The following is a 24680-nucleotide window of genomic DNA, read 5'->3' on the forward strand; positions in this document are numbered from 1 at the left end:
CAAACTAAGCATTACACCACCCCCAGTCCCCCGCCCCCCCCATTGTCTCCCTCCTCGCAGAATTTCCTCTTGGCCTTCAGCAGCACAAGCTCAGTCTTCTCATCCATATGCCCTGTTAAACTGCTGCCAAAGCTCCAGCAGTTTAGTGCATATGTTCCCTTCATCATTTCTCTTTGTTCTAGAAAAGGCTGTGTTTGGTTTCTGAACCTCCCCACCTCCCCTCGCCTAATTCCACCATCACCACCGCTTCCTATAGACATGACCTTCTACCGTCTACATGTTCATTTACAGAACATCCTAGATTTCTGCCATGGAGAGAACCTTCGCAATCTGCTCACACGTGCAAAATCATCCCCCGCACCCCTTCCCACAGAAAAATTTGTTAGGCGTCCCCGCCCCAGAGCTCGAGCCTTAGGAGCCCAGGTGGAGGGCTGCTGGGTCTCTGGTAAGCAGGAGGCTCCTAGGAGACAGTGTTACCTCCCTGCGCGGATAAAGATTCCTTCTTAGGGTTTTCTGCTGCTCCAACGCAAGAAAAGGACGCTTTATTCTTGGAGCCCAACAGTGTATAGGCAGAGTCGATCTCAATGGGTTATTCATGGTGTCCAAGAGAAATACTTCTGGAGCTGTATTTCATGTGAGATGGAAGTGGGCTTGGCACCCAGACAGCGGGGCTGGCTGCTCGCTGGGAATGCCCTGTGGCTGTCGGACCAGCCCGGCCCCTGCCTGATGTGGCCAGGCTCTTCTTAGCAAGTCAAGGGGTCTTCTGGCTCCCCCGCACCGGGCCTGCCTGCGCCCTGCGAGGCTCTGCCAGCCCGCGTGCGTGCGCGGAGACCCCCTGGTTGTTTTGGCCTTTAAGTATTTTCTGTCTCTTACCACGTGTGAAGTTCCACCCCGTTCCCCGAGCCGGGAGGTGAGGATGAAGGGCTCTCAGAGCGTGGTCTCTCTCCTCAGCACGGGGGCGCTGTGGAAACCCTGGAATCGCTCGTGGAAACTTGGTTTATACAAAACACCACCTCCCTGTCATTGCTGCCCTTGCACTTCCCTCCCCCAGAAAAGTATTTCAAAGAGGCCTCTGCCGCGGCACCGACCGTGGACAAACCTGATGTTTTGCTTTGTCTGATAAATCCGACGGTGAACTATGCCTGCTCAGTACCTGGTCAGCAACTCCTCGGAAGGCACAGGAAAACCTTCCTACCGTGGAGTTAAATATGTAGAATGGAACTGGGAGGAAATTCTCAGCGTGAGGGATTTTTTTCCCTTTCCTTTTCTGGGGGAAAAAAAGAGAGAAAAGAAAAAAAAGTTAATGTCAGCTCATTTGGTGGAGATATTGTGCACTTTTCTACCTATCCCCCGAAGGGAAGTTTGTATTCTTTTAAATAAAACCATTTTAAAAGCAGAACTCAAGCCTAAAAGGATCCAAGGTTCTCCTGAGTTCTCAGAAGGTGTTGATTTATTTACTATAGTTAAAACATAATTAGTTCTCAGGGGATAGTGTGTGTTTTAAACGGCTTTATTGCCACCATATTAGTTTTCTGAATAATCAGAAACTTCTGTTATCATTATGTTCTAGTGTGTTCAGACAGAAACGCACTCTAAGTAGAAACAAATGTCAGGAATTGCTAGTTGTCACTCGGAGAAGGGACACCACATCAGCGGGGGAAGAAAGAACTTGATAGGATATTCCAAAGAAATGTCATCTAACAATGTCTCGGATAAACCTAATGACAGCTTGGGCAGGTACACGTGCACGCACACTGCCCCCCCAACCATCTTTTTTGATATTAAATGGCGTTTTCTTTGTCCCTTTTCCACCATTCTCACTACAGAGGCTGGGAATGGGGTCAGCATCCCTTGAAACCCGTAAGATGGCCCTTCCTTCCTAACACATCCACAAATGAGTGCAAACAGTGGCCCCCACTTTCAGCTCCCGGTTCTCATGTCGTGTCCCTGTTCTGGCTGACTGGTCTTTCCCACCATTTGCAGGTTGATGTTTGAGATGCCACAGGAAATGGGTTTAATCGCCATCGCAGTCCACCAAACGCAGGGCAAAGGTCAGTCATCTTTTGTTACTGTTTCTGTGGTTTTTGTTTTCTAAAATCTGTGAGTCTCCTGGCCAGAGAGCCAATTGATTGCATGTGCTGATCATCGACATGACTCGAGTCAGAAGTTGTTTTCACACACCCCTAAAATGGAGAAGAGGGAGGAAAATCAATTAGAAGATTGAACCTTAGAAGAATTAAAGCATTCTCTTAAACTGAGATGTTTATTAATTAATTGACGTCCGCTTGTGATGGTTTTAATGTTCATTTACCTACGTCTTGTAAATTCTTCTTTCTGACACATTCTAGGCATTGCAGTGTGTGAATAATAGCTATGTTATAGAGACGTTTATTTTCCTGAAGGTTCTCTGTGAGGTGCCTTCTGTGTCTATACCGAGTGTCACATGGAGGGGTCTTTCATCTGCCAGCTGGCACTGGAATTTGCACGGAGTGGGCACTCGATCAACGATCAATGCGTATTCACAGAATGACCACAAAGAGGCCAAGGGCTGCCCAGAGCTTCCAACACCTGCTGACTCTCGGAGGCAAGAGCCCACATCCTCCCAGAATCCATCTGGGGTCCAGCCGCAAGCAGATTCGTGCTCAGTGGTCATACCGGGAGCGACTGGCCCCTGTCTCTCCCCACCCGCAGCTGGCAGCAGGCAGACCCAAACGTCCTTTGAACTCTCAGAGGCTCTTATGCCTTCCTCAGAAGAAGCAATGAAATAAGAAATCCACTGTTTTCGCTTCTTTCTCTTGAGCATGTCTTTCGAACATAACTCAAAAGAGAGAAAAAAATTTATTTTATTCAAGGCTGTGGTGCTCAATAAGGTGGTTTAAAAAAAGACATGGAACAAGTTTGATTATACCTCTCGTTTTGATTATGTTATTTTCTCGACTTCTATTTTTTAAGAAAAATAACTCAGAGAGTTAATATCAGGGATCATTTTTCAAATTCAGCTTCCTTTAAAAAAAAAAACAACAGCAAGATATAATTCACATACCATACGGTCCCCCAATTTAAAGTGTACTATCCTGTGGTTTTTAATGTATTCACAGCGTTATGGGACCATCAGAGTAGGGCTCACTTCTAGCAAATGGCTTCCAGGACCTCTGCTGGACCAGCATAGATTCAATCCGGTTTCCCCACTGTCTCTGTTTTCACCTGCATTGCCGTATGGTGAGAATTAAACTGAGAGTGATGTTCAGACACTGTGTAAGACTTTATCATCAAAGTCTAAGTGATACGCTCACAGAGGGAGGACATTATGCTAATTATTGGAAACTTGTTCAGCAACAGAGCTTCAGATTTTAAAAAGCTTCTCTGTTGTTGAGTTAACCCCAGAATAACCAAGCACGTTCATCAGTCATTCAGGTGGGACAGGGCTTTAGTGTGTGGCTCTGAGGCCTCAGCACTTTTTCTGGCATTATGTACATCTGAGTCTGTTCACGGTGCAGAATGGCCGGTTTCCTGATGGCGCTTTGTGTTCCAGGGCGGGGAAGGAATGCTTGGCTGAGCCCCGTGGGGTGCGCTCTTTCTACCCTGCTTGTCTCCATCCCACTGAGATCCCAGCTGGGACTGAGGATTCCGTTTGTCCAGCATCTGATGTCTCTGGCTGTCGTGGAGGCGGTAAGGTCCATTCCTGGGTACCAGGTACGTGCAGTTCATCACATCCCCACCATGCATGCACATCTCAGCTCAGGTGTGTTTGTAGTACGTGTCTGAATGATTCCTTCATGTGGAGCCTCAGCCTGCTTTTGCAAAGCTGGCAGCAGAGTGCTCTTGGAGGTTTAAAAGCACCGTCAGGTTTATAGCTGCTTCAGGCTTGCTGCAATGTGATTATCTTCCAGAATTCCCTTTCTGTCCTTTTGTCAGACTTGTCAAATGTCCTAGTAAGGGCAAGCCTCTTTTTCCTTTCTGCCTGCCTCCCTCCCTCCCTCCCTCTCTCCCTTTCTTCCTTTCTTTCTCTCATTCTTCCTTCCTTCCTTCCTTCCTTCCTTTCTTTCTTTCTTTCTTATTGAAGCACATTGGACTGGATGAGTCTATTTATCTGTGATGCTTTCTGGTGAAAAGGATTATTTTATAGGCCTAAACAAACCTTCTCATTTCCTACCTTCATTTACCACAGTCTGTGCTCAGCAAAGCTATCCCTTGTCTGTGGCTGCCTGAGTTCAATGTGCATGTTCGTTTAGGGCCATCTGCACCCAGCTGTAGGGACAGATGTGCCTGCTACATCAGTACTCTTGAATGTTTTGGTGTCAGTTATTAAGAAGACAAGGAAAAGAGAGCACTTAACACAGTCATGAAGCCTTTCTCGCATTCTCCAGGCTCCACGTGCTGTATCCCCCTCCTCCTTTTCCTGGAAGAATTTCATATGGTTATAAAAAGGGGGTTCTTGGGACTTCCCTGGTGGCACAGTGGTTAAGAATCTGCCTGCCAATGCAGGGGACACAGGTTCGAGCCCTGGTCAGGGAAGATACCACATGCCGTGGAGCAACTAAGCTCGTGCGCCACAACTACTAAGCCTGTGCTCTAGAGCCCACGAGCCACAACTGCTGAAGCCTGTGCTCCGCAACAAGAGAAGCCACAACAATGAGAAGACTGCACACCACAAGGAAGAGTAACCCCTGCTCGCAGCAACTAGAGAAAGCCTGCGTGCAGCAATGAAGACCCAATGCAGCCAAAAATAAATAAATAAAAATTAAAAAAATTCATTCATCTAAAAAAATTTTAACATGTAAAATAAAAATAAGGGGGTTCCTTCCCAGCCTCCCTCCCCACCTACAGCTCTTAACGTCAGGCCAAAAACAATTATTGTATTAATTTGTGAAGCAAGATGCTAAGATCATGACTTTGAAAGGGGGTCTGTCATGAGTGTTTCATTGGAGAAGCAGTCCTCTCCACTGCCCCTTAAGCTCCTCCGATGTGGCCATGTCCTCATAGTCATGGTATGTGGGACCAGGGTACATGTTTCCCGTATTACGTCAAGTCATTGGCACGTATGCCGAAGCGTGAGATTTGATACCGGGCGCTCAGCATCCTTGCTGTGTCTCATGGGCTTGGGCTCATCAGACTGTCACCAACCTTCACAGGCCCAGTGTGCAGCCCCTGAACTGAACACTTCACCTTGCACTAAGCAGTTGAGAAGATAAAATTCTGTTGTGGGGAAAATATCTTTAACCCTAGCAACAGGTTAATTAGTCTTAGGAAAATAAAGTAAAAATTTAAATTAGTCTGTTTAACTTTTTCATGGCTTTAACTTTGACCTTGTAGCCTCACTTGTTAACTTAGCAAGCACTTTCTGAGTGCCTGCTGTGCGCGAAGGCTCTGCCAGGTGCTGGGGTAGCGGGTGGGGAGGTGGAAAGCTTGCCCTCAACAATGGACCCAAGGGTGTGTATCCCCATTCTCCTTTAGAAGCTCCCCCCAAAGTTCCTATCCCATTTCTGCAGCTGTCCAGCTTAGCCTTATCTTCTTATCTGTATGGTTTTGGATTGGCTTCATTCTTATTCTATTTTCAGTCTTATTGAGATGTAAATGACATACCGCAGTGTATAAGTTGAAGGTGTGCAGCATAATGACTTGATATGCGTATAGTGTAAGATGATCTCCACAGGAGGTTTTATTAACATATATCAGCTCATATAGTTATTTAAAAAAAATTTTTCCCCTGTGATGAGAACTTTTAGGATCCACTCTCTTAGTGTTGGGTTGGCCAAAAAGTTTTAGTAACAGCAGACAGAAAAACCCGAACGAACTTTTTGGCCAACCGAATATTTATTTATTTATTTATATAACTTTATGTATTTATTTATTTTTGGCTGTGTTAGGTCCTCGTTGCTGCGTGCGGGCTTTCTCTAGTTGCAGCGAGTGGGGGCTACTCTTTGTTGCGGTGCGTAGGCTTCTCAATGCGGTGGCTTCTCGTTGCAGAGCATGGGCTCTAGGCGGGTGGGCTTCAGTAGTTGTGGCACGTGGGCTCAGCAGTTGTGGCTCGTGGGCTCTAGAGTGCAGGCTCAGTGGCCATGGCGCACGGGCTTAGTTGCTCCGCAGCATGTGGGATCTTCCCGGACCAGGGCTCGAACCCATGTCCCCTGCATTGGCAGGCAGATTCTGAACCACTGTGCCACCAGGGAGGTCCTGAATATTCATTTTTTACTGAGTTTAATTAGCTTACACATTACAGCTACAGGGTGGTTGAAATAGGCCCCCCTTTGTGCTGGGTTGGCCTCTCTTACACCCTGCCCTTCTTGTCCCCGGCCAGATGTCACCATCTGCACACGAACCATACCCAGCCTGGTCGGACCAGGGGCAGTGTGGTGGCCTGCGTGCCGTCCCTTCTGGAACCCGCGCTGGGCTGCCCGCTCTTGCTCCTGCTGCTTTTCTGTCCTCGAGGTCCTGCTGAGCTTCTGCAGCCTCCTCCCATCCGTGTATCCTGCTCCTGTTCTCTTCTCTGTACCTCCAGGTCCTATTTGCCCTGAGAGTCCTGGCTCAAATGCCATTCCCGGAAACTGCTAGCTACAAACTCTCCCTCCTCCAATGCCATGCAAGCGCTTTAAATATCTGGGCCAGGGCTTCCCTGGTGGCGCGGTGGTTGAGAGTCCGCCTGCCGATGCAGGGGACACGGGTTCGTGCCCCGGTCCGGGAGGATCCCACATGCCGCAGAGCGGCTGGGCCCGTGGGCCATGGCTGCTGAGCCTGCGCGTCCAGAGCCTGTGCTCCACAACAGGAGAGGCCACAGCAGTGAGAGGCCCGCGTACCGCAAAAAAAAAAAAAAAAAAAAAAAAAATGTCTGGGCCACTTTTAGGGCACCTCCCATGGATTGCTTGAAGCAGGGTTATTTGTGCTCTGGTTCTAACTCCTACAAAGCAACCAGCTCTTTGAACACAGGATTGGTTTTATTTTGGTCCTCATAGAGCCTAGCGTAGTGCTTTCTACATGGAAGGCCTGTAGTCGCTGTCTGAATAAAAGGTTGAGACAATGAAAAATAAACACCTGGACTTTCTATTCATCTTGGAATAGATGTCCTGTTCACCTGGGTGAGAACCCAGAACTTCACAGGTTGCATCATTAAGTAACTAGACCTGAAAATGTGAAGTGAAACAGGAGCCCGAGAGCAGGGGCAGCACAGAAGTAAGCAGCGGCCCCTGTGGTGCAGGAGCTGTTTCTGAGCTCCGGCCGGCACTGTGCCGGCCACAGTGGGACGTGGGTAGGCAAGAGAGGAGAAAGAGGGGAATTGGGAGAGTGACCAGGACCATGGTCTCCAAGGTGCAGAGTTTCTAGACCAGCGTTTCTCACTCTCAGCACTGTTGACGTTTGGGCCCCTCCGTCTCGGTTGTGGGACCATCCTGGGCATTACAGGCGGTGGAGCAGCATCAGTGGCCTTTCCCCACTAGATGCAAGTAGGATTCCTTCAAGCTGTGACAAGCAGCAATGCCTCCCAACATTGCCAGATTCCCCTGGGGGACAGACTTCCCACCCCACCTCCACCCATCCCCCCTTATTTTAGTCAGAAAAGTAATATGAGGTTTCCCTGTCATAGGGCAGATGAGCTTGTAAAGGACAGAAACATGTTCTAACTGGCCAGGGTGAAAAGCAGTCCTGCTGGAGGGAGGGAAGAGGATTGCTTGGAAGCGGCAGGCTGCATAGCATAGGGTTAAGCTCCCAGGGGCTGGTGTCAGAAAGCCCTGGGTTTGTATCCCAGCTCTGCCGCTCGCAGGTGGTACAGCCTCAGGCAAGCCAGGCGGTGTCTCTAAGCTTCAGTCCTCTCTTTGTTAAATAGAGATGATACTAGTACCAACACATGGGCTTGGTATACGTGACGTCGTGCCTGCCCCCAGTGAAGAGCGAGCCAGCCCTGTGGGACTGAGCCCATGATCTGCTCTCTGGTCTCTTGGTTTTGTTTTGCTGAGTGTCTCTCTTCCAGCCTCGTGTGTCCAGATGGGCTTCCTTCCACCCACACCTGCCTGCCAGTCCCAGACCCAGGAGCCCTGGCAGTTCTGGTGCCCACTGGGTCTCACCCAGTCTGTGTGCCCCAACTTCACAGTCATGGCAGGAGGTGGGGGTCTGGGTGGCCCAGTTCAAGGCAGTGTCCACCCTTGGCCCGTTCCACTGAGACCAGGCACAGGCAGGGTTGCCCAGGCCACATCCTTCAGGATGCAGAGGCCGCAGGCTGCTGGACACGTCTCTTCCTCTCTTCCGAGTTGGCTGGTGGCAGTTCATGGAGTCCTTGTCTAATAACTCAGTGAAACGAGGTTCCCCTCTGAATCTCCATGGCATTCTGCTGACGCATTTCTCCCTGGCTTTTAGGACGCTGGTTAATTCAGGGCCATTCGTCTCTCTCTTGAGCAGAAGCTCCTTCAGGGAAAAGAGCCCTGAGAGTATTATTCTCTGCCTGCCCCCTGTCCCCAGCACACAATGGTACTCTGTGGTGTGGTCGTTGATATTGGGATAATGAACTTAATTCCCAAGGTAGGCGTCTTCGGAGAGTGTTTTTGATGATGAACAGTGATGGGGGTGGGGAGAGTGCTGGGATTCCTGTTGAATGTGTTCTCTAGGTCTCCTTCCCTCTAGCCCCACCAGGTACTTTAATACCGGGTTGTTCCAAAGCGGTGATTAGCTGTCTCAAAAAGAAGAGAGGATGAGACTCCCTGTTCCATTTGTTTCAAGAGTATTCTGTTCTTCTTTTTTCTTTTGTTTAATTTTAGCTGGACGACTTCTTCTGGTCCCTTTGTGTCTTCTGACTGCTTGATTAATATGCAGATTTTCCTTTAGGATATCAACTTACGAGTGAAGTGGCCCAACGATATTTATTACAGTGACCTCATGAAGCTTGGTGGAGTTCTGGTTAACTCAACACTTATGGGAGAAACATTTTATATACTTATTGGTAAGTTTTTAAAGCCTTCCCCCAGAATTTTTAGATTAATAAAAATAAAAGTGGTTCACACATGGCTGTATTGCGGGGAGTGGATTATCATATGGGATTACTTTCTCTTTGAGTCTTGAGTTATAGAACACAATATGCGTGCACAACAGGCCAGATTGGTAGAAAGCCCTTCAAAGGGTTTAGTGTTCCTATCTATGGCCATGGAAACCACTGAATTGGCATCTCACCAAACAGGCGTTTTCTTATACCTCTCCCCACTCCTGCTTCTCAATGAATTAGAAACAGTGAAAGCAAACATTTACTGTATTTGGTAACAAGAAAAGAAAGCTAATTTCAAGGATGGGTGTCCTGGCAGTCTTTCTTGTATTCTTTTTTTTTTTTTTTTTTTTTTTTTTTTTTGCGGTACGCGGGCCTCTCGCTGTTGTAGCCTCTCCCGTTGCGGAGCACAGGCTCCGGACGCGCAGGCCCAGAGGCCATGGCTTACGGGCCCAGCCGCTCCGTGGCATGTGGGATCTTCCCGGACCGGGGCACGAACCCGTGTCTCCTGCATCGGCAGGCGGACTCTCAACCACTGCGCCACCAGGGAAGCCCCTTTCTTGTATTCTTAATCTGACCTTCCCAGTCCCTGGAAAAGTTGCCTTCTTTTTGACGTCAGAAGAAGCTCCAGGCTGGTCAAGGTGGGGTAAAGAATCCCTGTTTCACATCAGCACCTCCGTATCAGGCAAGGAGATGGATCTGAAGTGGCTTCAGAAGTTCCTCGGCCCCTGGTCATCCAAGCATCAGCTTCTCCCTAATGCCCAGGAGAGCTTGATTGGTGTTCAAAACTCAGTAATGGAGAGAAAACATGTGATCATGTGTTAGAAACGCCAGCCAAAGAATACAAGGTGTACGCTTCCAGCTCTGCTACCAACTGGCAATATTATTCTAGGCAAGCTTCTTCATACCCTCCAAGCTCCGTTTCCCATCTGTAAATGAGTAACTGGGCTAGGTGCAGAGATTCCTAATAGGGCCCACAGATATTGAGGAGGCCCAGTGCTGGGTTTCCTTCGGGGAGCTAGGGAATTTTGTCAGTGTGGGAGGAATGAAACATTTTCCTGCGGGGAGAATCCATAGCTTTCTTAAGGCGTTGGGAGGTGGGGGAGGGGGACAGGGGGCATCTTTGGGGAAGATTCAAGGTCACCGTCAGGGGTGCTTGCTGGTCCTTAGAAAGACGCAGCCTAAGCTGACAGTAGTTCGTGTAGCTATTTTCCCAGGACTTTGGATTTCTGAATACAGGGGAGCTCTTTCAGCGCTATATACACTTAACTGAATGCTTTATATGCCACAGGTGCTTCAGCTATTGTGTATGTTGTCCAATGAAAGAACAAATGAACAACTGCAGATTCTGCCCCTGTTGCTGTAGTTACTTGTTTTTTTACATTGCTTTGTATTTTAATAGCCAGTATATTTAAAAAAATAATAATCTGAGGCCGATCAGTCCTTCCCTTAACACTGGAAATGGCACAGAACAGTCACCAAAAAATAGTTATTGTACATATCATTGTTCTATCTGAGGCAAGTATTTTGGGAATTTTTTTCTCAGAAGCCCTGAAAAAAACAATAGTCTTACTGCCTAGTTCTTGCAGTATTTTATTTCTTATTGAAGACCTCTTTGAGGTTGATTCAGGGCCCTGCTGAAAACTAAGGTTCGGCTTTTCTAAAGTCTCCCCTCTCCTGCAGAGAACAGTGGTGTTAAGTAACAGCAGAGATAAGCCAGAAACTCACTCTCGTGAAGCCTTGGTTTAGGGGCTTGTGAAAGAGCCACTAAACATGGGTTGGCCTTTTGCCAACAGTGTAACCCTAGCACCAAAGACTTCCAAGGATAAAGCATTAAAAGATGTGTTTTAGGGTTAAGTCATGACCAAGGTTGGAAATCTCTGAATCCAGAGTTTACTTCTTAAGACCTGAATAAAATTCTTTATTTTTAAGCATGTGTTCCATTATTTAAATAGAGAAAGAAACAAGAGATTTTATTTTACATCGGGCTCCATGCAGAGCTCCAATTCTTGGCTCGACCACAGGAGGTGGTCGTTTCAGAAGCAACTCTGTTTTGTCCCATTCATAGCTTCTGCTTAATTGAATCAAATCTGGCTGGCTTTTTTTCCTCAACTAATTTGTAATAAATTTGGAATGGTTCTGGTTTGATGGGGATAGTGAGGGAAGGATGAGGAAGGAAGATGGGCTCAAAGACGTAAGTCTTTCTTTAAGTGTCCAGAGATCTTTAAGTGTCCAGAGACAGTAAACTCACAATGAGGACAAGGAAGCAGGAAGTTGACAGTAAAAACTGTAACTTTTTCCAGGTGGTTGAGAGAAACGTGTGATGTCGTCAGTAGGCTGAGCTACTCGTGTTTTCAATTGTTTGTTTTTGTCCAGGCTGTGGATTTAACGTGACTAACAGCAACCCTACCATATGCATCAACGATCTCATCACAGAATACAATAAGCAACTCGGGGCCGAACTAAAGCCCTTAAGAGCTGATTATCTCATCGCCAGAAGTGTGACTGTGCTGGAGAAGCTGATCGACACATTTCAGGACGAAGGGCCCAATGGCGTCCTTCCTCTCTATTATAAATATTGGCTACACAGGTCAGTGCTGGCTTGTCTTCATTCTTTTAAAATTCCTGACAAAAAAAAAAAAAAAAAAAAAGGGCTTCCCTGGTGGCGCAGTGGTTGAGGGTCTGCCTGCCGATGCGGGGGACGTGGGTTCGTGCCCCCGTCCGGGAGGGTCCTACGTGCCGCAGAGCGGCTGGGCCCATGGGCCATGGCCGCTGAGCCTGCAAGTCCGGAGCCTGTGCTCCTCAACGGGAGAAGCCACAACAGTGAGGCCCACGTACCGCAAAAAAAAAAAAAAAATTCCTTTATTAAATCAGTAGTTTAGTATCTTAAGACGAGAAACTAAACACTGGTCTAGATCATTATCTTTTACTTTACTGATGGATAAACCTGGTGGATACCACCTTGAGCAAGTTAGCATCTCTAGTCATTGGGACAAACGGGCATCCCGTGCCTCCTGGTAGGATGCCCTGGGAAAGACACAACATCACTGGAGATTTTCCTGCCCAGCATGTTTAAGCTGAACCTAATTGTGAGGAAACAGGCAAATCTAAAATGTGGAACATTCTTGATAACAGTCGTCTTCAAAGTGAGATCTCCCAGCAGCAGTGGCAGCCTTACCTGGGAACCTGTTAGAAACGGCAGATTCTTGACTTCCACCCTGGACTTCCTTAATCAGAAACTCTGAGGCTGGGGCCCAGCATTCCTGTTTTAACAAAGGCTCCAGGGGATGCTCAAGCACTTCAATTTGAGAAGCACTGATGTATACCAATAGACCTCTACCCTTCAACAATGGCAGTGTCTTAAAAACAAAGAGAAGGTGGGAGTTTTGTGATTAAAGAAGACTAAGGAGGCATGACAGTTAAATGCAATATGTGATTCATAATCAGATCCTGGAAGGGAGGAAATAGCCACAAAGAATATTAATGAGACGATGGGGACATTTGAACAGGGAGTGTATGTTAAATAATGTTATTGTACCAAGATCAAATTTCTTGAGCGTGATAATGATATTCTGGTTTTGTAGGAGATACTTCTTATTCTTTGGAGATACATGCTGAAGTATTTAAGTGTAAAGTGTCACGATGCCTGCAACTTATTTTTAAATATCAGCAAAAATCACCCCCACAAAACTGTAGGTGTGTGTGTATGTGTGTGTGTGTGTAAAGAGAGCAAACATGGGAAATGTCATCAGTTGGTGTGAATATGAGTGAAGGGGGAATATGAGGTTCATTGTACTATTTTTCACCTTTTCTGTAGGTTTGAAATTCTTCAAAATAAAAATTGGGGAGGTACAGAGTCTATACTTTTAAAACTGTTAACAAGGGTATAACTCAACAGTTGCATTTGGAAACTGTTCGAAAGAAGTAAAATTAGAATGAGTTTAACTTATAATTGATGCTACCCAACTTGCTAAGAGTTTTCTCGAACACAGCCAGAAAGTGGCCAGTCTCAGCCAAAAAACCTAGAGGGTTGAACAGTGCTTCTTTAAAGTAGCTAGAGGGACTTCCCCTGGTGGCACCGTGGTTAAGAATCCGCCTGCCAATGCAGGGGACACGGGTTCGAGCCCTGGTCCAGGAAGATCCCACATGCCGCAGAGCAGCTAAGCCCGTGTGCCACAACTACTGAGCCTGCACTCTAGAGCCCACGAGCCACAACTACTGAGCCCGTGTGCCACGACTACTGAAGCCTGCGCGCCTAGAGCCCGTGCTCCGCCACAAGAGAAACCACCGCAATGAGAAGCCCGCGCGCCGCAACCAGAGGAAGCCTGCGTGCAGCAACAAAGACCCAATGCAGCAAAAAAATAAATAAATAAATAAAAATTAAAGTAGCTGGAGGGTGAGGAAGTGGTGCAAATAATCGTTCCACGTGATCAGAATGAGGAGTGCCTTCGTTTATAAGGGAAGCAATTCCTAACTCCCTAGTGGACTTTCCATCGCCCTGGTTATTCAGGTAGTTTTCAGGACAATTCAGGGGAGACCAATGGAAGTCAGAGCTCAGGCTCAGATTCATTTTAACTATATTCATCCCAGCCCACCCCCGAATCCTTTCGCGTAATGGATAATTACTTAACTAATTGTCTCAAGCAGCGTCATTACATTTCCCTGGTGACTGGGGGCTGTTCTTCATTTTCAGTGCTCAGCAAGTCCGCCTGGGAAGTGCTGAGGGACCAAAGGTGTGGATAGTCGGCCTAGATGATTCCGGGTTCCTTCTGGTTCACCAGGAGAACGGCGAAGTGGTGACTGTGCATCCAGACGGCAACTCCTTCGACATGCTGAGAAACCTCATAATTCCCAAACAGCCGTAGTCCTGTCTGGAGCGTCTGGTGGGCCCCAGGCCACAGTTGGGCTGAGCTGGGACAGACGGAAGGGCAGGACCACGGCAGGAGCATTGCACGTCGATTTCCGCCGCCTGTCCTAGCCCATGGGTCTGGGAAACTAATTCGGAGTTGTAGGCAAATTTTTTCTCCCTCCACTTAAGCTGTAAATTCTTTAATTTTGTTCTGTTGTCATTTTATTTGGTGTTTGAAGATGCTGGGGGTGGAGGGTTGACAAGTGGAAGATTTAATTCAGGTATAAGCCCTGCCATAGGTGTGAAATTCTTCTCCCCTTTTGGAATTGGATGCATCTTAATTGGGGAGCGAGGTAGTTTTTACATGGAAACAGCAATGACATAATTCAAATGTTTTCCCAGTAGTGGAGGTCTTTACCCCTAGACTATTAAAAACAGATTTTAGAAAAGCTTTCGGGCCCAGACCATTGGTGAGTTAGAGGTATGGTAACACTCTTTACAAGCATCCAGGGAGGTGTTTTCCTACAGGAACATATATTGGCACTTAGTTATCATTTTATCTTTTTGTTAGTGAAGAAAAGAGAAGGTAGATTTCTAGTGTTACTCTCATCCTGTGGTTTGTGGTCCAACAACAATGTCTAAATGGAACAGAGGCTGGTATGGTTGCAATGACCTTGTAGAGGAAATCAGTTAATTACTTCGACATTAATGAATGAGCTCTCCTTTCATAAGTTTAAATTTACTGCATATTCTGAAGTGATGGCATCAAGTTCAGGGTCCTGAAAGCGTTGATCAGGCAGTTGCGTGGATGCGAGGTGGATGATTTGGGCCTAACAGCTGGGGATGAAGTCTCATTCCACACGCAAAGGAGGATGCGGCGCTTGTAAGCCAGCCTCAGACTCGCTTCGAAATCCTGCGATGGCATTTTATTTGTGAGCCACATTTTTTGGCCCCCTTTTCATATTGCCAAAAAAGAAAATGTTATTGCTACTGAATGCCGTCAGTTAAGAGGATGGGTGTGTGTGTGTGAGAGAGAGAGAGAAACTTTAAAAGAAGATGTTCCAAATATGATGCCCTAAGAGTCTGCATGGAAGAACAAAAGAAAGGAAGCCTTTTGATATACATTTGCTATTTCCAGATGTATTCCATGCTTTTTCCATGTAACTCCTATCTCTGTTGAACTTGAGAATCATACACATTATTTTTCAGCCTGAAAAGGCCAATTTTTGTCCACTTTTCTCTCTTCCTGCCAATCCCAACTGAAATTAGTGGCGAGAAAACTTGATGAGGCTCTCAGCTTTGAACAAAATCCCCTTACTGTGCACCAGCACCCTCTTCATCCAGCTTTCCCCAGTGAGGCTAACTGCAGACACTTGTGGTTTTCAGTATAAAATCTGTCTACCTGTAGCCAGGCACAGGCAGCCACATAGGAAGGAAACAAATAACACGTTTAGTTAAGTCCACTCACCCAACATGTGTGTTTTGGAAATGTAACTTGAAAAGAACTTCAGAAGTAATTTTTGCAAATAAGGCTTCAATTAGAATTATTCTTCAAAAAAACAAAACAAAACAAAACAAAAAACACTCTCTCCTAAATGCCCAAGTCTAAATAAAAGTTTAAAGTCCACTGCACCCCAAAATTACAAAATGGCCTCACCCTTGAGAGGGCATCTGCAAAATATCATCAAGAAGAAAGATCTCAGGCTAATGTTGCAAGTTTCATTTCTCAAACTTTGTAATATAAGGCAAGTCATCTCTCAGAGCCGCCATCATTACTTTTTGAATTTCTTTGGGGGGTTATTTAATGAGAAACATGCTACGATTTGTTTTAAGCTGAAGTCCTATTCTAGACAGTCTGCTTTGGGGAAAAAAAAGTTATCATTTAATTTCCTTTTGGTAAATTAAAACTAATGAAGTGTGGCCATGTCAAAGCAGATGGAGATGTTCCGGGCATATCACTTTGCCTCTGTGCTTTTAAGACTGTTCTTAACTTGTGCCGACACCCAGTTGTCTTGAGGGAGACAACGTAGACTTTGGAGCAGATGCTGCGTTTTTCATAAACCTGATTTTGCCTCAGAGGAACCAAAGACTTTTGAAATTCTGTTTCATATAGAACAGACAGCTGAATAAAGGCTTTTTCCTTACAGCTGTTAGCATTAGGGAAACTTGCTGTACTGCACTCATCCATTTGGGGCGTTCATGCACCCGGCAATCGATGACCTCAAGGAGCTTTAAAGTCTTAACAGGAACTTTGCATTTTCTTCTTAATCTTTAAAACACAGCACCTAAACTCAGGATTGGCGTGTGCTCTTAGGATATTTGAATTGTGCCCCAGTTTAGAGGCTGCGCATTGAACATCTTCCAGGTTATGTAAAGGGCAAGATGTCATCCCTTCTGGGCTGGTAGCAAATTTCAGAAGAACTCTTGAGGAAGTGCCCCCTAAAATAGGACACAGCAATACCTGGGCTTCCCGGGCACGCACGTGCGCATGCACACACGCACACACACACCCCTCAGCAGTGCCCCTCGGCACGGTTCATCCTGGCAGCGTTTACAGCGTGGAGGCAAAGCCGAAAGGATTTGTGTCCGGTGTGGGGTTCGCTGCTGCAGCCCCCTGACTGCTGTGGGTGGGTGCGCAGGCCCAGACCCGCGTAGCATGCAACCGCACCCCTACCCCATCCACACACGGGGGCTGCATGGCCGCCTCTCACCCGAGAGTCTGGGAGCCAGGAGAGAAGCCAACCTCACCCAACCGTTTCAGAGTGCATAAAGGAGACATTTTAGGCTTACAGTCCATAGATCTGTTTGCTCGTAACAGACAAAGAATGGAGAGTCGGTATTCCTGGGTAACTACTATGCGTATTTGAAATAAAAGAAAGTGTGAAACCTCTGCATTTGTAGCTTTTCAAAGAATCATCTCTGAAAAGGAATTAATTTAAACCAATTCCTATAAAAAGCAAGTCTATCAAAATAAACTTTAAGACTTTCTATATAGTTCGGGCTCATTGTTATTTTTACCACATTTCATTTGTAAAAATAAGCAACTACTTTTGGTTACAGTGTTTTTATTCATATTTAAACATTTTTTAAATAAATAGTTTAACATAGTAAGGAATATGTATGTATTTCTAAGTATTAAGAAGCTGGTGGCTTTTTAAATATTTTTGAGAAATGTATTATGTATCATACAAAAGAGAGATCATATTACTCCAAAGAATGAAAGTTAGCAAACCGAAAAGTTAAAAAAAAAGAGGTGAGAAACAAATTTACTAATGTCAGTTTTTAATTTGAAAATTAATTGAGTATAACAACAAATTTAATATAAGAACAGATTCTGTTGTTGTCGAATTGTTCTCTTTTGTGGAAACTGCTTGACTTTTGTCTTGACAGTTTTTCCCCAAGATTTTAACCGTATTTATCACACTTAAGTTTAGGAATAGCTTGAGTAACGCACCTTAGATAACCCAAGGGCTACTATTCACTAAGATTTTAAGCTACTGTAATTTTATGGAATTTTTAAAAGTGTTCTTTCATCTGTACCAGCCCCCAAAGTCTACCTCAACTGTCTCACAGTTACAATAAATTACAGTAGACTCGAAATAGGATTCGTTGAAGGATTACACCTCCCCCACCCTTAGGATCCAAAGGAGGAAGGCATGGCCCCATCGGACTTTAAAATGACAAAAGGGGTCGGGGTGAGGGAGCAGAAAACACAGGCTCTTGCAGATTTCCTCCGAGCGGCCCTTCACACCCTGTTCACTTCTCTACAAAGGTATGAGTGGAATGGCTTTTCTAGAAAGGGCTTCAATGAACATAAAGGAATTCCTTTCTCTGGGAGGCCCAGTGGAGGGGGGGCCGAGTCAGTCTTGAACTGGGCTGATTTCTCAAATCCATTTGATCTGGCATTTTTGTCAACATGTTAGGATCCACTACAATTTTTTTCTTCTGTTTTTGTGAAAGAGATGCATATTTATTAAAATGCTTCCTCTTCCTCTTCCAGAGCCTCACGGAAGTCAAGAAACGATATCCCCAGCTTAAATGTGCAGACTAAAAGATGGAGGTAATCATATCAGGTTGCCATAGTAACTGCTCTGTTAACTTTTCTCCGAGCTGCTGGCCGCCTGGAAGCCGGCTTGCAGAGGAATCTTCCTTCATGTTCTAGGCCATGAAAACTGTGATGTTTGTTTAGGCAAGGAAGTTTTTCCTAGTACACATTTTATTTTTCAAGTACATATACACTCATCGTTAAGCCTATTTATTCTCATTTATAAATCTCTAACGGTCTTCTTTCCTAGCAGTAACCTTTGATCTTAAACTGCTCCGGAAGCCTTCGTGGTTTGTATTTATTTATACAGCCCCCGATGGTTAATGACAAGGTAGACGCAAGCGCATTTTGCAGTACTTTATTGAAAAATGTCAGGTGGATCTCCTGCTCATCAAAGCTGCACCTTCCTGGAATCATGGTTTAATTACGGGTCTCGACAGCACAAAAGTAATACCCCAGGCTTATTTTATGTGTGCACACACTCACAACAAGCTGCTCGTGAGGTATGGCTAAATGCTGTGCAGGGGTGTATGCCTATAATTCTCCTGACCCTGTCTCTTCACTGCAAGACACATGTTCCTAAATTTGCAAATTGTACCATAAGGCAACTGACACCTACGGAATGAGGCTGGTCCTCATAGTGACACTGGGCAACAGGTCCTTTCACATTTTAAGAACAGTTGACGTAGGTGCACTTTGATTCTGCAACACTGAGTTAAAGACATTTGTGAACAACCTTTCCACTCAGAAAGGCGGACATAGTTTCCTAAAAGTAAACCATTTTTGAAAAAGCAAAATGAGGGAGCGTTTATCGTGTGGAGCAGATTGGAAAAAGGTGGTTCAATGCGCTGATCCACTGCAGAGCCATGGTAGGGTTTTTAATGGTGAAGTCTTGAAGCAAAAGTATAAAAACAGAAATTAATGGAAGTTTATTTTAAAAACACTGCTGGTGCTTTTTTTAAAAAACATTTATTTATTTTATTTGGTTGTGCCGGGTCTTAGTTGCTGCATGTGGGCTCCTTAGTTGTGGCATGTGAACTCTTAGTTGCAGCATGCATGTGGGATCTAGTTCCCTGTCCAGGGATTGAACCCCAGGCCCCCTGCATTGGGAGCACGGAGTCTTAGCCACTGCGCCACCAGGGAAGTCCCTGCTGGTTCTTTATAAAAAGTTTTCTGTTTACCTGTTATACACATGACATGTTCATATGGAGTTTTCTTGCTCTGTATAAAATGCAGAAAACGCTGAAGACAACATGTACATCATTTTCATTACATCCCTTTAGCATGTTTTCTTCCACAAGGCGCAGTCCATTGACAATCTTCCATATTGCACATGCAATGTAACTAACTTTATTAGCACTACTTGTAGCAAACACGAGCCTAGGGAATTACAGGTCTGTGTGGGCCAGAGGGATTTTGCCTTGTCATCAAACTTGACAGGGGTAGCCAATCCACTGGGCACCGAAATCATCCACATGTCATTCTCATAAAATATCTGGCTATATATATATATTTGCATTTAATGCCTATTCCATATGTTTCTGAAGGTGCTATTCTCAAGAGTTCACAGGGTAGGAGGGAATAAGAGCTTGTGAACGCACTCGTGAAGCGCACCCACGTTCACCCCCTTGTCTGGGCTTGTTGATGTTTGTATCAAGGAAAGGGTTAAATTAAAACAACAGCTTTTAATTAGACTCATGAATGACTTTTAAAGACAACGGAGTTGTCCGTTCATGGGACTTAAATCATCACATTCTGCCTTGACTTAATCTAAAAGGGCTCTGGATACAGGAAGCTTCCAGGTCGGCCACCCACCGGCACCCCTGACTGTATCAGGGTGGGGTTTCCTCCGCAAAGTGGAGGGTATGTGAGGAGCGGAGCCTCCTCCAAGCCCCCAGAGGGACTGTTACTGAGCATCGGGGACACGCAAGGCGCGCACGCCTGATTTCAAGGTGAGGAAACCAAGTCCCCCCACAGACGGAGTAGTTTGAGGCCATACGTGGGCGGTCGGGGACGCTCAGCTACGCCCTTTCAGCAAACCCGGCTCTTGGGGAAGAAAGGTCGGGCGGTCACGTCTCCCCAACGTCGCCGTGTCTCTGTCTTCTACACGGACGATTATGGCATCTACGGTAAAAATCTAAAAGTCGGCGGTGGAGTTCTAGTAAAATAGTTGTCTCTGTATAAATTAATTTAAATCGTGCATATACAGCTCGTCCCTCTTGATTCGGCTGGACTTGGTAAAATGGGAGCCAAAGAGGCTGGCCTATGGCTTCTCCCCGCGGGCATCCCTGCGCGAGGCGGGGCGGCCCCAGGACTCCGCGGTCCGGCCCGGGCGGGTCACCTGCCGTTGGTAATGATGACCGAGGCGCCCAGGTAGTGCGGCAGGGGCGCGCCGGGCGGCGAGGCGGCGGCGGCGGGGTCGGGGGCCCGGGGTCGCAGCGCGCCGGCCGCCGCGTCGGGGGCGCCGGGGCCGCCGGCGAGGGCGGGGGCGGCGGGCGCAGCGCCCCCCAGCGGCCCGCGGCGGGCCAGCACGCGGTGGTAGTTGAGCAGCACGAAGGGCAGCTGCGCCGGCGCGCCCGGCGGCTCGGGGGCCGGCGGCGCGCAGCACTCGGGGGCCGCGCGGGCCAGCGCCAGCCGCGCCCCGTCGCGGGCGGCCTGGCGGGCGGCCTTGGCCGGGCCCAGCGCCGGCTCGTCGCGGTCGTGCCCGCAGCTCGGGAAGCTCGGCAGCGGCGGCGCGGTGTCCTCGCCGAACCTCCGCGCGGCTGCGGCGGGCGCTGCGGGGACAGGCGACACGTTAGACGCCCGCGCGGGGGAGGAAGGGGACATGCCCAGAGCGACGCCAAGCCGGAGGGCCCTGGGGCCGCCACCACCCCTGGGCCACCCCTGTCGCCCGCGCGCTCGAGCCCCGGAGCCGCCCTCGCCCCTTCCCGCGTGCGTCCCGGGCCCGCGAGGTCCGATCACAGGATGCCAGTTGCAGTGTTCTAGCAGCCACAGGAAAAAGCGAAGAGAGACAGATGGAGTTAGTGTTAGTAAGATACTTAATTTAATGCAGCATAGCTAGACTATTACTTCAGTGTGTAATCAATATAAAGATCGGGGAGAAATTGTATTGTTTCTGTCTTTGAAATGCAGTGCAGACACTTCGAGCGCAACGCATTGCACTGGCTGACAGGGGCTGGTGGCCACCATATTGGACAGCGTTGGTCCAGAGGCTTCCTCGGCCCTAGTGTTAGGTGACCCCAGGCTGCCCTGCGCTTTCTTGCTTTCACCTCAGTGGGGAGGGTGGAGCGGTCATCACCCTGCTCCCTTTAGTCATAATTAAGGTAATGACCATCGTCACTAATTAGATGTCTGCAATCAATTGGCTCCCCCCTCTTTTTAAAAAATATTTATTTATTTACTTATTTGGCTGCACGGGGTCTTAGTTGTGGCATGCAGGATCTAGTTCCCTGACCTCGGATCGAACCCAGGTCCCCTGCATTGGGAGCGTGGAGTCTGAACCTCTGGACCACCAGGGAAGTCTTTTTTTTTTTTTTTTTTTTTTAACCTTAAGACATCCTTCCTCTTCCTTTAGTATCAAAAAGTCTAGGAAGTCGATCACAAACTGCCCCCCCCCGTTCGCACCTTTGGTCCGTTTTTTACCAAATGACTGACAAATGAGGTGGTCATTAACCTCTTTCGCTTTCAAAATAGCAATTTAAAAAATCAAATACTGTGTTATCTCCTTGGTCAACTCCCGCACACACACAAAAATAATCTTTTCAACTCAGTCTCCAGTGGATAGTATTTTCAGCTGTTATGAAAACGCTTTGTTTTTTTCCCTTGGCCCTTCCTTGGTTATTTGAGGGATCCTATGCACAGATGGGTGCTGGGGATTCAAATCTCTGGACTGCCTGAGGCCAAAAGGCAGAGCTGCACTGCCCTGGCTGCCGGTATGTTCTTTTTTAAACTGGCTACTTTTGAGAAACATGTCCTGTTAATCTCCAAGAAGGTTCGATTTCTCCCGGGATCTAGCCGCCTTCTCGTCTACGGAGACCAAATTTATCTCACAGGATTGTAAAGACTGGGTCACAGCACAGAGCAAGAGGTTCACGAAGCAGCCCTAGGAGCAGCAGAGAGCCCCGCTGCCTGAGAAGAGAGAAAGGTGCGAGGGGGGACTCCAGGGAGCTCTCCTTACGCAGGTGACTCTTCTCTGGGATTTAGGGGTCCCCACAGGACATTTGCACAAACCTCGTCTATGGTCTGAGCAGTAGTTAGGTCTGGGTGAAACAGGAACACACCCCGCTGAGCTAACCCTCAATCCCCACCTTCTACCCTCTGCCTGGGATTGTCCCAAGGAGCAGGCAGGAGTCTGCTGGGCCTGGGGCAGCTGGTGGCACCTCCACAGAGGACCTCTGCTTGCCTGCCACCAGGAGGAGCTGGCTGGAAGGCCATTCCTGTGTGTGTGCCAAGCCCTGCGGTAGGCAATTGACATGGCCTACGTTCCTGTCTTACAGATGAAGAAACTGAGTCCTGGAGGGTTCGTGCTATTTTGCCCTGGGGAGGTGAGTGGCGTTTCCGTCCCTGAGCCTGTGATTTTCCACCACCGCTTCCCACACTTCGAAAACTGGCACGGAAAGAAAACCAATAGTGTTCCATGTTCATTTCTGGGTGGAGTAGAAAGTCATCGTATAAAATAAATAGAGCTGGGGGTTCTCAGTACATAGGAAAATCATTTGCCTCTCTTTTGGGGAGGAAACAGGGCCAGGATTTTTATGGAGGGTGGCCGAACACCCAGTTTCCTCTGCCCTTTACACTGTCCCTGGTGCCCACGAGGCACACCGGCTCAGTTGCCCAGCTTTCGGCACCCTCGTGAAGCGCTCTCAGGGAGGGCAGGAAAGCACAGCCATTCCCACTTAGAAGCAGAAAAAAGGGAACGTTTGCCCACAGTGTGAGGGTTCTTTTTCCATCTGCCACCCACTGACAGCGCTGTGCACAGCCCTGCCCCCTCCCCTCGTGCAAACATGACCCACCTTCGTAGCTTGGCACGAGGCTGTGCCGAGCAGGGTTCACCGGCGGCTCGGAAAGACTTTTAGCTGGAGACGGGCTGCCCGGCACTAGGGGGCTGGCATACTGCCACTGGCACTCGCCGCTGGCTGGCAGCGCGCTCAGCAGAAAGCGTGCCACCTCGCACGGGGACCCTTGGGGCTGCCCGAACTTGGCCGGCAACATTGGCTTTTTGCTGCTGAAGACGTGAGAGTCCAGAGGGAAGTGTCCGTAATGGTAGGAGAAGGGCAGGCTGTAGGACGGCGCGTACAGAAGGTCGCTGCCTTCTGAATGGAGCTGCTGTTCTGGGGGAACCGGGGTGTGGACGGGGGGGCTGGCTCTCCAGCTTCCGAGCTGGCCGCATTCCAGTTTGTCCATTTGGAACGAGCTGTACTGCTGCCGAGCAAAGAAGACGGATGAAGGGCTCACTGAGGGGCCGGCGGCCAACTGCCTTCCGATCCTATAGTGCCCGCCCCATCCCAGGGCTGGGCCCACCCCGGCCACCGGCGTGAGGTCCCACCGGGGACAGGTGCCCAGGAGACGGCACCCCAGGGACCCACCCTCTGGGTGGAAAGAAATGTCCTCACCCCAAGTGACAACACACCAGATACATGCAACCACTTGCGCCTTCTGAGAGCTTGCAAAAGACTTTAAAGAGGGAGGGAAGGTTTCCATTAAAATCAAATGCTAAGGAAACACGAGGCACCCGCGTTCTGAGCCACGTTCACATGGATTCTAGCAGCTGATGAGCCTCCCCAGTGTAGTCTTCTGTTTCCTAGACCTGACTCATCCCCCTGGATGTCCGCTCTGCCTGCCTTCCCCAGGCCACGTCTCCACCCTGTAGGTGGGACATCCCAGAGAAACTCCCAGGCTGAGAGACCCCTGAGTGCCATCAGAGGTTCCTCATTCCTTGAGGTGCCCAGGTGCCCTGAGCCCCTGCAGGTGGTGTGTGTTACCTGTGGGGGGTAAGGGTTTGTTCTCAGCTTTGTCTTCATCTTCGTGTTTTTGGGTTTAGCTAATTTCCTAGTTTCTTGTGAGGTAGACAAGGCGGTCCTCCAGGAGTCCTGGGACTTGGACGTGGACACCTGGTCCAGGGACAACTGCAGTTCCTTGTATTCGATGTCCCTGAGGAACGAAAGAGCGGGACAGGTCATGTCCACGGGCTGTGAGGGAGGGCGGGCTCCCGGGACCATCCCCAGGGCAAGTTGACTCAAGAAGCTCCACTGTGTCGTTTCCACTAAGTGGATGGAGCTGGGGTTCGAGGGACGGCCCACCCTCGTTATAAAAGCCACCCCGCAGCCTCGAGCTCAGAGCCCCTGGGAGATGCCGGGTGACATCAGTGTTTTTCGTCAGGAATAGAGGGGCGCAGTACAGCTCTCTCCCACCGCGTGAGCCCCACGCACGTTTCCTGCGGACACCATTCGCCACTAGGCAGGGTGTCAGGGCACAAAGGAAAGGACAGAAATGCCACTGATCAGTGTACGTGTCTGCGGCCCAGCTGCTTCCCTGTTTAGCACCAGGGAGGTGTGAGTGGGGACCCTTGGCGGTCCAGGAGCCTGGCTTCCAGCCTTGTCCACTTCCGCACCAGGGGCCCATTCCTGCCCTAAAGAGCCAACTCAGCACCGTCAGATTCTCAGGAGGGGAAGGTGCCCAGAGCCCCAGCCCCAGCCCACATGGGCCTGTTTGCTCAGGTAGAATCATGAAGGGACTAAAATGCTTTCTCCCGTACAGTTTTGCTAAAATCACTCTACCTCTAAAAAAAACACCACCTACCTCTCACCCCGCCCCAAACCCCCAGGAAC

The 24680-nt window shown here is 48.2% G+C and overlaps 2 protein-coding genes across 4 annotated transcripts in view; one reads left to right on the forward strand and one right to left on the reverse strand.

Annotated features, from left to right (window-relative positions):
* Positions 1-14017, forward strand: part of HLCS (holocarboxylase synthetase) — a 189614-nt gene extending 175597 nt beyond the window's left edge. For both annotated transcript variants that reach the window (XM_060098501.1, XM_060098502.1), the window contains 5 exons: positions 1984-2051; positions 3533-3693; positions 8809-8923; positions 11336-11549; positions 13653-14017. In XM_060098501.1, coding sequence (XP_059954484.1) covers positions 1984-2051; positions 3533-3693; positions 8809-8923; positions 11336-11549; positions 13653-13824 — 730 coding nt within the window. In that variant the 3' untranslated portion in view covers positions 13825-14017. The remainder of the gene's footprint in view (positions 1-1983; positions 2052-3532; positions 3694-8808; positions 8924-11335; positions 11550-13652) is intronic.
* A 6173-nt stretch (positions 14018-20190) lies between these two features.
* The window catches only part of SIM2 (SIM bHLH transcription factor 2), a 47619-nt gene continuing 43129 nt past the window's right edge, over positions 20191-24680 (reverse strand). Inside the window, exons 9-11 of one of the 2 annotated variants that reach the window (XM_060099732.1) lie at positions 23835-24003; positions 22866-23274; positions 20191-20627 (exon numbers count right to left, since the gene is read on the reverse strand). In XM_060099732.1, coding sequence (XP_059955715.1) covers positions 20191-20627; positions 22866-23274; positions 23835-24003 — 1015 coding nt within the window. Of the gene's footprint in view, positions 20835-22865; positions 23275-23834; positions 24004-24680 lie in introns of both variants that reach the window. The other variant, XM_060099731.1, reaches the window with a different exon arrangement.

This window comes from Mesoplodon densirostris, chromosome 5 (assembly GCF_025265405.1).
Source record: "Mesoplodon densirostris isolate mMesDen1 chromosome 5, mMesDen1 primary haplotype, whole genome shotgun sequence".
NCBI lineage: Eukaryota > Metazoa > Chordata > Mammalia > Artiodactyla > Ziphiidae > Mesoplodon > Mesoplodon densirostris.